Source organism: Triplophysa dalaica, chromosome 6 (genome assembly GCF_015846415.1).
Source record: "Triplophysa dalaica isolate WHDGS20190420 chromosome 6, ASM1584641v1, whole genome shotgun sequence".
Classification (NCBI taxonomy): Eukaryota; Metazoa; Chordata; class Actinopteri; order Cypriniformes; family Nemacheilidae; genus Triplophysa; species Triplophysa dalaica.
The window spans coordinates 18,564,878-18,581,505 of record NC_079547.1 but is presented as its reverse complement, the minus strand read 5'-3'; the positions used below and the strand labels follow the sequence as shown (position 1 = coordinate 18,581,505).

The 16,628-nt window shown below is 35.0% G+C and overlaps 1 protein-coding gene across 2 annotated transcripts in view; it reads left to right on the top strand.

Moving 5' to 3' along the window:
- The window catches only part of tmem131 (transmembrane protein 131), a 31,970-nt gene that overhangs the window by 279 nt on the left and 15,063 nt on the right, over positions 1 to 16,628 (top strand). For both annotated transcript variants that reach the window (XM_056750430.1, XM_056750429.1), the window contains exons 2-4: positions 9,083 to 9,144; positions 10,791 to 10,831; positions 14,000 to 14,068. In XM_056750430.1, coding sequence (XP_056606408.1) covers positions 9,083 to 9,144; positions 10,791 to 10,831; positions 14,000 to 14,068 — 172 coding nt within the window. The remainder of the gene's footprint in view (positions 1 to 9,082; positions 9,145 to 10,790; positions 10,832 to 13,999; positions 14,069 to 16,628) is intronic.

Genomic DNA, 16,628 nt, shown 5'->3' with positions numbered 1-16,628 from the left:
TGCATTATACACAATATTGGATTCAATAGTCTGTCTAGTGTATACGAGCATCAAGTGAGGAAATATATATATTTTTGTAACAGCGGCTATATGACAGGGTTTAGAGACATTAGTTTATGTTGGGTTTTAAAGCTAACAAGCTTAGTCATATTACACCAGCTAGTACATCAAACCTGTCTGAAGTTACTGTCACTCTCAGTAACAAAACAAAACAAGGGGTCTATGCTTCTCGCCCAGGACAGGTTTTCGTTTTTATAATAAATTATAATAAGACATTTAATAAATATGTTTACTGTCCAATAGTGACTAGCGGACGCCAGTTGGTTGTTTTAGCTGCTAAATGCGGGTTTGGTATGGAACGTGTACTACATAAACAAGTCACACGTGTTATATACATTAGAATATCTTATTTATATGTTGCTATCTGTGGGAATATGTCGTTAAGATTGAAAGTGAAGCGTTAATGCGAGTTTTGGTTTCTAAGGCCCGGCCTGTCAGTGACATGTCAACTAAGAGTTAGGAGGAGGTCACTGCATACTGCAAGTTCATGCAATGTTTTCATTCAACTAACATAAGCAAAGTTAAATACAGTTGTTTTGGAAGTCACTAGATTTGCTGTTTGCGCACTAATCTAGACGAGAGATACATGTTGCATATGAATTATGACTTTTGAGTGATCCAATTTTTTTTTAAGCTGTTTTGAGAAGTTCAGGCAAGTCGGTTGAGACACAATGGAGATAACATTTTTAACACTTCACATGATGTAAAGAAGACTTTTTAAATGGCATCATATAAGCACATTTTATTCACTACATGTGCTTGATGTACCATAATGTCACAGGACGAATAATTAATAATTCTTTATAAAAGTGTCTTATATGTTTTTTGAAGGTACCAGTAGCTGAAGAATATTAGTTCCTTTAGCTCCTTGCTATATTACACACACGTGTGGAGGTTAATAAGCAGGCACGATTATTGTCCATTTCAGTGGCCAAAGATATTTGTGTTTCTCTAGTTGTCAATACTGATCACAAAAATAAGGATGTGCAGACCTTGTAATAAGGATGTATATTGTAAGTGTCACAAATAAACAGTGTTGGACAAGTTACTTCCAAAACTTTAAAAGTTATTTCTTTTATTACGGTCTCAGAATTGTAACGCATTACACTTAGGGATGCAAAGATTATAGATTTTGTTGGTAAGGTTATAGTCTGAGGAATTTTCACGTTAACACGATTATTATGCATTCATTAATTTCTACATTACAGTATAACAGGGCCTGCCAAAACTATTATTTGTCCTGCCACCAAAAAATTATAAATAAATAAAATTACTGTCTAGTTATTAGTTTGTTTTCTACCCATGTAACCTTAATACTAAGGTTCTTATACCATAAAACTATTAGCCTAACTCAGAAATTTCATATAGTCAAATACAGTCAATCCGTAACTTTGTTTACTTTTTGTGCAAGTTGCAACAGTTTCGTTCCGTGCAACATAAACAAACACACGGTGTAACTTAACCTTGCGATTAATTAACCGTGACGTTTTTAAGGGCTGTTAATAGTCAAATTTGGTAATCGCTGCATCCTTATTATACTACTTTTAATTGACTTTTATCATAATTAGTGATGGGCGTTTTTCAATAATTTCCTATTCGAACATTTGAGCTCTTAAAAAAACTAATATTAGAATATTTAAATTCAGTTAATAAAGATGTTTTAATTTAGTCACACATCATGCTTACAATTATCTTTAAATGTTCTAATATTGAAATCGCACTAATATTACATGCTGTATGTAGGTTAAAAGAATAAAATAAATAAATAGAAAAACATAAAAACTGCTTTAAACCTGCGTGGAGCGAAATCAAAACAGAACAAAACTTAATGTATATTAACAGTCTGTGATACATGGTTATCTTGTTTATTTTGTTTTACTAGTTCCTGATAAAAAGAAACTATGCATATAAACCTAGGCCTATTTTACTATGATACTCAAGTTCCTCAAAGTTCCGGTTAACAGGCCGGTAACTCGAAGGCGACGACTAATTTAACTTCTCAGGAGGAAAATACAGGCTTTTAGAGAAGGAAAAAGGTATCCGTCTTATGGTAATGCATAATTCATTAACATTAGTTGCAATGAAATATACATTTTCAAGTTGTTGAAGTTGTTGAAGTTGTTGAAATTAATTTCTGTTAATCATTTAATATTATGTTGGTATTTTATACCTAATGTAAGTAATGTAAAAAAATTCTGTGGCTCACCAGTTTATAAAACATTTTAATATGGTGATGCAAGCCGAGCATAACACGCGATCTGGGTAGGCCGGTGTGTAAACTTAAAATATTTAAACTAGCTTGTGATCTGTGTGAACAAAGATTTAGGAACACATGGGCCTAGATTTTTTTATATTTTATTTTATCGAAAAATTAATGCTGATCGAATATTCGAACATTCGTACACATCCGTAATAAAAAAAACATAAGTATAACTACCCTGCTGAAAACAGCAATAGAAACCATCACAGCCATTTTGATGGTTTCCATTAAAACACTTTTATAAAAAAAAGCTTTAATTAAAATCCTTTTTTTAGTGTGTTTTTGGGTATTATTTGAGCATTATCTAAGTAGCAATCGCTGTGAGAATGGCAAAAGAAGATCCAAAGATCCAGGTCTGGTTAGTTATGGTAGAGTTAAGCCAACTATCATGCAACATATAGCCTAATGACATGGTAAAAACCAACCTCCTTATTTTCCTTTCGTTTCTCACCTTTTGTAGAACCTGTTGCAGTCATCTCAACCATCTGATACCAGCAACAGGAAATAGACATAGCATTTTAATCACAGTTTTTTTATCTGGTGATGGAATGTCCGGACAGGTGTTGGTAAATAAAATATAAATACATTTCGGGTAAAATGCGTTTTGTTATGTGCGTTATCAAGATTGTAACAAGTGTAATATTACCAACATTTTATTAGTAATGCGATATATTACTTTTACAGCAAAAACAAATATATTACTGTAATATCGCTACTTTTGTAATCTGTTACTCCCAACACTGCAAATAGACTAGTAAATGGCTCAATGTAATTTAAATGCTTTGGATAGAAGGCCTGCCAAATACATGAATGTAAAAATTGTACATGTAAATGTAAACTGCGACTAGGTGATTTAAATTGTCCGGGTTACCAAAGTTGGACTAGTACTGAAGCACCGTTGATCAGTGAAGGTGTGTGATCTTCACCCATCACATGTTTCTTTTCTCCATAATCCCTGGATTACTTGGCCTATTTTGTTAGGGCAATGTAGCAATCCAAAGGTGCTTTTAGAGATTAGATGAAGTCTGGCCCCTTGGTGACACTTTCAGCAAGAAATAAAGAGAGAACGGCATATTTTGTATTTTTTTTCATGATATACTTTTTCTAGGTGCAAGTTTAAGTATAACAATCGTTTTTGTTTCATTCTGTGAACTAATGACATCAATTCTTCCAAATTCCAAAAGAAAGTATTCCAAATGAAGGAAATTCAAATGGAACAAACTGATCAAAATAACAAAAAAGATGCTTTAATACTGCAAAGAAAACAAGTTCATATTCATGTCTAAACAACACTGTACTAATGTGTTTGTTTATTGTAGGATCAGTTCAAATTTTAGGATCTGTTGAAATACAACAGGCACTTTACATGCAGTCATTAAATACACAAAGAACTGCTGAATAAAGCCAAAACGGGAATGATCTATTTTTTTCATTTTGGTTGATAAAGATATCAATTGCCCCAAAAATTAGCATTCAAACCTTGCAAATCTAATATTTTAGATGTGTTAAATTTTGTATATATGTAATGTTAATTCTCGTTTTGTTGTTATTGAAGTACACTTATGGTCCAAATGACTAATTAATAGACCTATTTTGCACCTCTTTTATTGGAATTCCTAAATGGGCTTAATAGTTACAAAGAGACCACACAGAGCCTTGAACAGATGGGTAGGTTCTCTTCGGAAGTATGTGGGAGTTAAGTATTCTCACTCTTCCCTGGAAATGAATGCACCACTATTTCATTTACTGTGATAACTCGGTTATTGACTGAATGGACTCTGTGAACACACCCATAAAGTGTTTTTCTGGCCCCTTTTAAGTCAAGCAGAGATGTTTTAGTCTCATTTTCTCAAAACAGCAAAAAAAATAATTGTCCAACTATCACTGATATAATCTCTTAGTGTATCAGTAAAACTCTAGCTGTGGCTGGCCTTGTATGTATGTGTATGCTTTTAGGAGGTTAGCACAACAAACATATAAGTGTCTCTAAAGAATTTTGTTATTCCCTGTTGTAAAAGCGAAGTTGTATTAATAACAAAGTAATTATTTTTTATGTGACAACCTCGATTTCTATCAGAGTTTTCATGTGTCTTGTCAAGCTGTCAGTATTTCACATTGCTGTAGTATGACTTAGTCACTTCTAAGGTTTGATTTTGTTAAAATTCAACAGACACTGGAGTGGAATGGCCACAATACAGAATTGCTGATTTATCGATAATTTGTAAAGGTTTCTTGTTTTTTCCGCAACAGTGTAAACATTAAAGAGTTGATCTTTTACTTATTCTTTATTTATTACATAAATATTTATTTATTACAGCTGTGGTACGCTGACAAAAAAAACACTGTATGGACAAGTAAGGAAAATAAACAAGTAGGGGTGTGACACGAGATCTTTCAAGATCTGATTAACACAATTTCCTTATGCAATTTGCCTAATGGAGTTCTGGGTTCGAAATTGTGACCATTTCAGTCGCATAGGCTCTCTAAAATTGTGAGATGCAGTGACTGACCCGGCCAGTCTGTTTTGATAATAGCAGTAAGTGAATGATCACAACAGAAAGATGCTGTACTGTACCGTATTTTAACTGTGAGCAGCGTACAGCTGAAGAAGTTTAACAAGAACGAATGTTTCATGATTTATCGGCTGTAATATAAATCGGTCTCAATTTTATTATCTGCAGATATCGATAACATTAAAAATGCCCATTTATCGGCCAATACCGATATGGCAGATAATTTATCCTGTATCCATAGTTTCAACGTAGGTGCGCGTCTCGCATTTGCAGCGCCTCACACATTATCACTAGTTTACTGCGGTTCGTGCAGCGTTTTGGGAGAGCGCAGCATCTAAACAGCAGCTGAGCTGACTGTACCACAAGTACAGTATAGCAATTGCAAGTTCACATAACATTATCTTAAATACATTCACAGGCAAACCTCTTCAAAAACAGATCAGATGTCTCTTACATATGTGGAATGTTAGCATGAAACATAAAGGCGGAAGGCTATCAGGGTTCAGACAGTGGAGGAAGGAGGATTGACAGTGTGATATGATCGCTACCTTTTCTAACACGAGCACTATGCAAAAGAATAATAAAGAAAACTACCACAGCTCTTTACCTAAAGCTTTGCCTTTTACGAAAACAAAGCATACAATTTGTGCAATTACTGCCTGTCTTTTCAGTTTGTGACAAAAATTTTGCTGCGTTTACATATTGTTTATTACTGCATAATATAAATCATTAAAATAGAAGTTTAATGTGTTTCATAATGTAAAAGTTGATTTTATAATGCATTCTTTTTTTGCATTCTGTGTTAAGGCGAATAAAAGACAATTTTTCCCCTATATATTTCATCATTGAGGATTTCTTTAAAGAAGTCTAAAAATCTCGTCTCGTTCTCGTGGACCCAATCTCGTGTCTCATCTCGTCTCGTGAGATAAGTGTCTCGTCACTCCCTACAAAGAGGTATAAACTACTCACAACTCTGATGTTTTCTGATGTCATGTTTAAATTTATGACAAATGTTCAGTGTTTGGATGTTTAAGCACAAAACTGTTTATAGCAGTTAAAGTTACAGGATTTGGGAGGAGAGGTCAGCGCAGAAAGGTTAAACATTTTTCATTTTGGGATCTTCTTCAAGACCTTGTCTTATCTGCTCAAAAGATGCCAGAGAGAAGGGAATGGTTGACGGAGAGATCCTGTAAGAGCACATAATGTTCTAGCTTTCAAGCCCTGGACCTCATTTAGTGATGTGTTATGATCTTCAGTTGAGCATGAAGGGGGCAGTATCCCAGACAGGATTATCTTAAAGCAGGACCAGACCCCAAGTTAAATTATGACATTTAAGTAGTTTTGTAAATTCATGCCTTACAAAAAAACATTACTTGTGTGCATTTTGAGACAACACAATCGCATGGATGTATTTGAAGATACGTCAGTGCAAGTTGTTTTTAGTTTGGACAGCTCTAACATTTATTTAAGCATACAACTACACTGTAAAAAATGACACGCATATTTACTTAAAAAAATTATGATTAGAATATTAAACAAAATATTACTTTAAAAGTTATTTTAAACGTGATATTCCATGGATAAATCAAGTAAAATTACCTAAATTATTAAAACACGTCACTTGAAGAAATTAAGAACTTTTAAAAAATTAAGAAGAAATACTAATTTTAGCATTGGAGTTAGCTGAGAGTTGTCTTAGTACTGGCATGAGCACACATCATTTGCTCTTCCAAAACCCGAGCACAAGCACCACTCTTCTGAACGATGGTAACCCCAAAACTCAAAACTACAAACAGAATCTTGTCTAAATCTTAAAGACAACTGAACGATAAACACTATCAAGTCTTTCATTTTATTGTAAAGCACATAAAATATAACTTTTTCACAAAAATTACTCTCCTATTGCTGTCGCATGCAAAGCATGCTGGGACCTCTAAATTCACTGCTCAGTTAGTGAAATTAAATAAAAGGATTCTTGCAGTCCCACCACAAAATAAGTAAGTGAAGATCCTTTATACAAGTTTAAGTGGGTTGAACATGATAATGTTAAGTTGAGTTTACTCAATAATTTGTTCATTTAGAATTCCAAGATTTTTTCCTATAATTTTAACTTAAATTTTGTTTTAAAATAACAAGAACACAAATGTATTAAGAAAAGTTTACTCAATTAATTTGATGAAATCTACCATGACACAAAATTATTTTTACAGTGTAGTCTTAATCCCTGTCCGGTAAACCACCCCTAAAAGTTTAAACCTGCAAATGGTTCTGTGATTGATCTGCTGCCTTCAGTTTCTTTCCAGTGCTGTAGAAATTGTATCCTGAAATGGCCAGCGCCACACATGCCCATGCGTCGTGTCTCTCTGTGTGTGGCTACAAGGAATTCATTAAAGGTGTATATATGCATGTGCAAGAGTTTTGTGTTATTTTTGCCCATTCAGCAACACCTGGCTCCCTCCCACTGACATTCTACAAAAGACAGTGACCATTAGGGAAGGCTCTGACACGCATTCTTCACAATACAACGTCCGTCATTGTCTATTCCTGTTTGTTCTCTGTTTATGTAAAGTTTGCAGTGCGTACACCACCATTGTTGAAAGAAACATATGCCTTAGCTGGACATGTTTTTTGGTATCCCTTTGAATGGTTAGATATTGTTGGCATGTTTGACAAAGCATTAGCTGAAGAAATGGGGCATTGATTTTAACTATACAAACTTTTGAAGTGTAATTGTTGACCTGTTGCTCAAATCTTGGACTGGTGTTTTTGGAGAGCTCACTTGTGAGCATTAGAGGTGGTTTTGTACGTTATGTAAAATAAATCCTCTTCCTGGCTCTCTGTGGCTTTTTTAAAGAGCATTTATGTGTAAGTGTGATAACAGATCTCAGATGTGTAAAGATGTGTCACTCATCGACCTGTCAGACTCATGTTGAAGATCCAAAACCGATATCTTAATTCCTTTTTCAACAATGTGTAACATCTTGATAAATTTGTGACAAACCACATGGCTCGAACAGGCCTTGCATAGAGAACACTTTGTTTTATTTGATTTAGACCTGAAATCTTAGACTTTGAATCTATGCTACGAATCTGCAAGCATATTCAGTGTAAAGGCCCAAGGAAAGTGCTAGATTCAAAACAAAACATAAGATCTTGATAAATGTAACACTATCCTTTAACTAGAAATGATGCAGTACACAGAATTGCCGAATCATGTCCTAAACTTCCTTAGTTTAATATATAATGTTCCTTAATATGTAAAGCAATGTTTTGTTCACATCTGAAAGTGAATACTGGCATTGGAATAGATCACCCAAAGATGAAAATTCTGGCATAATTTACATACAGTTTCCAAACCTGTATGAATTTCTTTGTTCTGCTGAACACAAAGGAAGATATTTGGATTAATTTTCCCATATTATGGCAATCCATGGAGGATGAGATCAGTTTGGTAACTAACATTTTTTCAAACATCTTTCTTTGTGTTTAGCAGACCAAATAAATGTATACAGGTTTGGAACAATCTGAGGGTGAGGTTAAATGATGACAGAATTTTAATTTTTGGGTGAACTGTCCCCTTAATGAGTGTAACTGGCCTCCATCACTATGAACTTCACTAGAGTTAGAGTTTCGCGAACTAATAATAGCACAGTTTGTAGGTTGACATGAGGGTGAATTTGAGAGCTTGGCAGCTTCGATAAGACTTGCCTTAGCATTTACCAACCTGTTGATCCGTAAATGCAGCATGCCGCCTTCTTAATTTGTGCTTCGGCTCAAAGGCTTAAGTGTCAGTTTTATGGTTCATTGTTTCTTGGTTGTCTTATCTTTGTTATCTCTGTCTTCAGTTAATATCATTAGTGATGGTTGACCTGGTTTATGGGAGACCGTTATTGATAAAATGGTCTGTCGTCTTAAAAACTCTTGTGAAAGCTTCTCATCTCAAAGATAAGAATGCAGATTGGCTTGACCATATCCATTTTGGCCTCCAAAATATTCCCTGAAAGTCTTTGCTTCTGTAGCCCCTGCGCTTTCCTTCATCATGACTGGAAACACGGTCAGTGAGTTATTACAAAATTACTGAAAATGATTCACCGTCTCGTCAGTCCTTTGTGTTGTCTGATGGGTAATTTTGTCAAAATCTGATACACTCCCAGAGAGCCACTTGCATACACAGAGAACTCAAATCATCAGCTTGCATGGCATTGTTTGCTGATACCCAAACCTCATGGGAATTTTCTTCTCTCTGCAGCTTTCATACAATCCGACAACATCCTGGAGGTACTACATTTTGGGGAAGGGGGCCTCTTGCAGGTAAGCCTTTTCTGACTACCACAGTGTGGATATGGTGTTTTGGTTTTCAGATCATAAGACATTTATAAAGAACATTTTCAAAGTCATCTATTACTTATCTAAACATGTGGCACAGAATCTGTCCTTATGGTAACTTAAAAATAATGATTTATATTTAAGGATCGGGCAGATTTGGCAGGAAATACTTACCTCATTTGTTTGGTTATAGCAAATTGACCATAGATCATTCGACAAACATCTGGGCTAAGTTGCTATAATTTTTTTTTAAAAAAAAGTAAGAGACCATAATAAAAAAGGACCTTCATTAGTTGGTTGGATTTTAGTGACAAGGCCTTAAAGGGTAGATAATCTAGCTTTAAAATAACTTCACCTACAAAAAGCAGTCTCATTGCATCGACAACATCAACAGATTAGTGTCCAGCCCCAAAAAGTGTTAAACCACCGTAAATAAAATAATTGACGGCACCACAAAAATATAATATATAACAATGTGCTCTGCAAATGTGAAAGCACATGTTATTCAATCCTTCAACACTGCACCTAAGGTTAAAAGCTATGAAATTTAAATCTATCAATAGAAGAGTAATCGGATCAAATTAGCGCATGCACATACCATTGAATTTGTTATTTTAATGATTTAGAATAGTAATTTATTTTTTAGCAATAGTCAGACAGTGCTACTGCAGTTATATTACGTAGGGCTGTAGGAAGTATGGCTGGGCAATGTAGCGGTGTTATTATATATCGCCGATGTATTCAGATATCCCAATGTCGATGACAACAGTAAGATTCCAGACGATAATCGATAATAATGGAAAATATGCGTTATAACATCACCATGCAATGTAGGCTTTAGGATGAACTTTCATGTTCATTCATATCCACAAAGTGATCGCGTATGACATCAGCGTATGAGATCAGTACGACCGTCTGCTCAACGTTGCAAGAAGTCAATCACACTTGATATTATCAGATATCGCAATGATTTTAAAGTCGATTATCAATATTTTTTTTTTAAACACATCGCCTAGACCTTGTAGTACTTTTTAAAATACTGTTCATACAGTCTATTTTATTTGATTTAAAATCTGTAAATCATCAAAATAAAGAGTAGAATGCAAGAAAAAACAAACAAGTGTAAACTAACAAGGGGTTGTTAGATGCATATTTCAAGTCCTAAACCATATAAAATTAAATGTCTGAGTATTTAAAAGCACATTGTCAGGTCCTACGAATGGACTGTTGCGTAACCTGTGAGGGCAGTGTTTGTCTGCATTTGAGTTTGGACTTTTGATGAAATATTAAGGTTTATAAATAGATCAACCCATGCTCCCCATCTGTTCAGTTGTGTTGCTAGGTAGCAAACTTTTTTTTGCCCTGCAGAAGTGAACCACAGTGAGAACTGCTTTGAGACTGTCCTTTGACGGTTGAACACATACTTAATGTTTAAAAAAAGTAACCTAAATCATACAGTGAGAACTTTGTTCAGGAGTTAGGCCAAAACACATTGGCGGGACATGTTTGGCTAAAACCTTCTTTCAATATGAACCTCTCATACATGTCTGGAGTTAGTAATTTAGAGGGGAAAATGCTTTTTTGGCTCTACTGAAACATTTAGAGACTCAAATTTCTTTTATTTCTTACAGACAGAGTCTCATATTGATCTTAGCTCATTTCGTCAAAAAAGGTAAGGCTTTCCACTTTTTGTACATCTAAGCTTTTTGCATTCATCATTTTGTACACGTTTGGCCAAAACCAGCATGTGGTTTACATTTGAGTGGCCAAGAAACGTTTGTTTGGTACATAATATTCCCCTTAAACTATGAGATATTTTTGTTCTTGAGCTAAAAACAAATTAGCTAAAATACAAAAACAAAATAAAAATAAATCTAGTTTGGATCATACAGTCTCTTGACAGTCATTGGCATATGGAGTAAATTGTGGCACAGGTGAGGCGATTTTCCTCTATAGGGTCAAAGAGAATGAATCAATCAGTGGATGAATGAATGGTATGTCTTTGCTATAGTATTTAAAGTTTTTTCACAGTGATTTTTCTCTTTGGAATAAGGTTCAGGTCATTAAGTGTAATTCCAGGTAACACCTCTCATAGTAAGTTGATGAGTGTTTGTTTTAAAGTTACACACTGTCAAAGGAACTGGTTCTAAAATGAGATCTGAGTCAGAGATAGAAAAATGACATCAAAGGGCAGTAAATCTTCTGTGTTTTCACTGCAGACTTGTTTTAAATTTAATCTAGCAGATCACCTTTTTTGTGGCAGGTGGCCTATTCATTTCCTCAGCCAATCAGAACTTTCCAGCTCAGGGGCTTGTCCAACCTGCTCGGGTGTATATGCTAGCTGGCTGGATTTCATTGGCTAATTGTGCACTTCGTGGTTTCGTCATTTTAGCTTTTGCTTGCGAGGGACACACCCATGTGCAGTGTAAAGCTTAGTTTACACACTTAAGTGTGGCACATGCAAGAAAATGAGGAAGTAACATAACACCATTTTGTTGTTGTACCATCCACTTCTCTGAATGCCAATGTATTCCTGGCATTGAAGCATTAGAAATGGTTAGTGTCAGACAAATTGTATAAAATGTACAAACATATTTTGTTATTACTAGATAGGTTTGTTCTAGGTGCTGGATGATACATGGACAACTTGTCCTTTGTGTGTGTTCAGAGCTAATACTGAACTTTGTGTCCTCTGATAATGCTGTTTTATTGCATCTGATCAGAGTATTTTGTGTCTTTTTGTCCTGATGTCACACACTGCACATGAACTGCTCTTGGCAAGTGTTTTGACATAATTTTAGCTACATTAGGGACTTTCAAAGCTTCCTTTCTGTGGTTTGTGCCTCCACAACAGTCAGTCCAGCCTCAAGCCTATGACACAGAATATCTCTTTGATCTTACTTTTCTGGTTGCCGCTCACCGCTCAAAAGACAGTTTTATGTACAAAACATTGATAAGTGAGTTTTTAGAAGCTGAACTGTTTTGACGCTGCATATTTAAAATTGTATTACCAATGAAAAAAAGGACATCGTATTCATTCTTGAGACTAGGGCTGCACGATTATTGTCACCGATTCCTCCTTTTATTGTGATTAACATCGTTAATTTTTATTGTTATATTTTTCATTGATGTAGGTTTTAAAATGTCATAATTTAACACCATATTCTTCATATGGGCATCCAAAACTAAATGTTTTTAAAATTCAGCTAACATTAGTTTGGCAAAAAATGAGAAAAAAACTTCAGGTTAGGAACACTAGCCTGCTATCACTTCTACTGTAGTTGTTTTTCCTTTTATTTTGTCCAGAAACACAAGCTTTAAAAATATTTTCAGGCTTTAGTAAAATAGCCTTAGTTAACTTAATTATACACATAAACTTTTTTACACTGCATGTTATATGGTTTAAGAGATGATATGTTGGGAATGTGTTGGACAAGCATCATACCAGAGGATGCCATTAATCGAAAATAATAAGGCATTGGCATTTTCCAAGCTTAATTTTATGCAAATGATTAGAGATAAGCACCTTCTCTCAATGTAAAAAATCCTGTAAAATACGTACATTTTTGGCAGCTGGGGCGCTAAAAATATTCCGTAAAATATTTTCTTTTTGCTGTTAAATTACATGGTTTCGCAGTTTTTCTTGTAAATTTGCAGTCTTTCTGTAATTTGACGTTTTCCAAAAAAAATATGTTAAAAATATTTTTATAAAAGAAGTACAATTTCGTAAGAAAAGGGTTTGTAGGACATTATATGTGAAATGTATGTAAAAGTATTTATTTTTATCAATTTTATCTTTAGCTGATTTAGCCTATAATGGCCGATGTGAAGCTTGATGTTATGCTGACACTGTTTATTTAAATACGGCTCTAAAATAATCTACATAAGTGCTAAATTGTTTGTGTTATACTTGCACAACCTGCAGTTGGCAATTTGCAGCGCAAACCTAGTGTGGTCCCTAATTATTTGAAAATATGCTGCATGTCTTGCTCCAGAGAGAATGTTCACTGTCAGGATAAAACTGTCTATTAGTTTAGTTAAATCCCTCATCATAGCCTGTGGCATAATCTACTAATTAAAAGTTTGTTCATTAGATTCTTTAGATAAGTACTTTTTCATTCATGTCTGGAACCTAAGTACTTTAGTATTTAATATGTTAAGGATATTTCAAAACGTTAAATGCTCATTCTTAAAAAAAGTTTAATCTAAAGATGTAGGCTTAAATGTCTGAAATTAGTCGTTTTTTTAACTTGCCTGTTTGGTGATAAGCAGTGTTACAGGTTAAAAGACTGCGTGTGTGCAACCTGTTTGAGTAAAATGATCTGTTAAATCTCCTCTGCAAATGACGAACAGAAAACTTTAGGAAACGTTTTGCTGCCCCAAGCATGGTGGATCTAAAGAATCATAATGCAGACTAAACATAGAACGAAATTTGAGTAGACTACATTTATTTTAAAGACATCAAGGAAGAAAGGAATCTGCATAACTGGGTTTTAGGTTAGATTACACATTTTTTCCGTGGCTGTGAATCTGGTGAGATTTTTGGTTCCGATGTTTTTGAGGTCACTGGCTGGCTTAATGAAGGTGTGATTCACCTGCAGGTTTGGCAAGTTTGAGTGTTTGGCATAAACCTGATGCTAGCATGACAGACAAAGCCTATTTGTTACGTGTATGTGTGAATATGGGTGTATCTTTTCTTTTGCTTAAGGGGAAAATGGAGATTTGATTCTCCACAGACCGTTTTATGTTTGTTTTTATGGCAACTGGAAGAAGGCCGCCAATCAGGTTGTTTTTCTTTCCATGTCCGTATTATTTACATTGTGTCCACTTTCTCTCGCAGTTCATCTTCCCAGAGGGGGAACAGCAGACCAATACGCTTTGAGCCTCCAATGCTGGACTTTCATGAACAGTAAGTCATAAGCTCAGTTAACTAGGTAGTGCATATACTATTTGTCGTGCAGTGTTGCATATACACATCTGCATACCTCTCCGATGATTGAAACACGGATCTTATTTCGTTTCCTAAACGGGCCACTTTGTCAGAATGCCTCAGCTTTTCTATTGAGTAAAGCCCAAAAATAGTTTAGTGTGAGTAATTTCCAAATAACACAGACCCATATATAGCTATGTACTGTTAAAAACAGCCCCATGTAATCTCTTGTTTTTTTCTAAGTTAGTCATTTTTCTTTTTCTTTAGCATGTTGTAAAACATGTTTTTAGTGTATTTGAATAAAGTACAAGTAATACACACTTTCTCTTGTATAAAACTTAGTATGTTCAGATCGAGGCCAACACCCATGCTTGCCTCAATACAAGTTTTATTTTTATTAGCTGACTCCCTGTGAAGCCAGCAGGTAATGTTATCCCAACAGCATATGACTCAGTAGCCACGTTTACATGCAACCAAATAATCAACTTGTAATCGGATTGATGACTCAATCGGACTGAAAAGCCTTCATGTTAACACCTTGATCAATCCGATTGAGGTCGATATGATAGAAATTGCGATTGGATTGAAAGAAGTGGTGTAGACCGAAACCAATCCAACCAGGAGGAAAAAATATGCATACTTGAATTATATTTACGCTTGAATTAGAGTATTTTCTTAATCGGATTTAAAAATGCCTTGTGCTCATGAGAAGTGCAGTGCTGCGTACACACCTTATGTTAACGTCAATTATTAAAAAACACGAAACTTGCCACAAGAGCCTGTTTTTATCCATTCAGAATCCTGCGTTTCTGTAAGGGAATGGGGACGCGTGCCGTATGTTCTGCTGGCCAATTGTGTGTTTTTTTATAACATGACATAACGCAAGGAGAGAACATAGTATTATTCGACAATTTCGTTTTCATTCCAAATGCGAAAATACGAACCATATTGACATCATACATCTATCCAAATACGAAGTTTGAAGTGAGGTGTTAGAGTTTGCGCAGTGTTGCCAGGTCCCCCTTCGTATAAAGTATATGGACGATCAGGAAGTTTTTAAACGGTTCTAGAGGTTGTTTTATTTCCCGCGTGTTAAAAGAGGAATAATGTTGTTCGTCAGATGTTGATATTTGGGCTATGCGAGATCATTTGAGCTACTTTTTGTGTCATTTTGAAAGCCATAGAACTGGTTTTGTTACGCAAATCTGGCAACCTTAGCTGTGCGCTTTCGCAAAAGTTTTGTTCATGTACTTTTCTTAAGTTATACTAGAGTTATCAATCCTTTTATTTATATTAAAGGGCCAGTGTGCAATTTTTGAGAGGATCTGTTGATAGAAATGCAATATAATATACAGTGACATAAAGTATATTTAAGACATACATGTCTTCAGAGAATTATAAAGACCTTACCTTAGAATAAGCTATTTCTATCTACATACAACGCAGGTCCCCTTGTTGTAGCCATGTCAGGATATTGTTTCTATAGTATTCCTAAACAGACGCATTTCTCCACAGAACGCATTTCGTAAGTACGTGATCTCATTCGGCAAAGATGCGGAAAAAAATTACGTCATTTTCAATATTGTGACGACATTATGACATCCTCTGTAGTGCTTCGAAAGCGAGGGGAGAGTGAGCGATTGATTGCAATTCACAACCACGCTGCTAGATGCTGCCAGAGCCATTGTGCGAGAGAGTTCTGCCAACGGAAGTCCAAAACGCTGGAGAGTCACGTGATTCATGGAGCCTTCAGACAGTTCAAGGGAGTTCTGTGTTCTCTTTAAATGCTTTATTTCTTTCATTTTTTTATTAATTAACATTTACATTTTTGCATTTGACAGACGCTTTTTCCAAAGCGACTTACATTTCATTATCCTATACATTTATACTTGGGTATCTGCAATCCACTGGAGTCGAACCCACAACCTTGCGTTGTTAACGCAATGCTCTTAACACTGAGCTATAGGAAAGCTTTAAATGGCTTTCGTCTTTAAATGGGTTCAAATTTACAGCAGTTGGTCTGTTTAGTTCCAGCTCCATGCATAACTATTAACTTCGGGGAACTATTGAGAGCCTCCATGAATTGCCACTGCTGTTAAAAAACTTTTCCATTGGAGTCAACGGAGTTGACGCGACTCTCTCTCAATGGCTCTGGATGTTGCTAAATATTACTTGATGGTATATTAAATAGCTATTTGTAGTAAAATTATGTTTTTCAGCTCAACCTTAAATACAATAACATTCTGTTACATGTAGATTTAGACATTTAGCAGACACTTTTTATGCAACGTATAGAAGAATGTATGTAAGAATGACCTTACAAAACACAAAACCAGTGTGAAATATGTTTGGCATAAAGTAATAAGTGCAATATATTAAATACTATATTAAAATGCATTATTAAAACAGATTGTTTTAATTGGGTGTTGACTTAATTACCGAGTAGGTTAATGATAAATAAAGCAATATGTCCACGTGAGGCTGTATATTACAGGGGTGTGTTCATAATTAAAACGCACTGTCACTGTTTTGTCCTCAC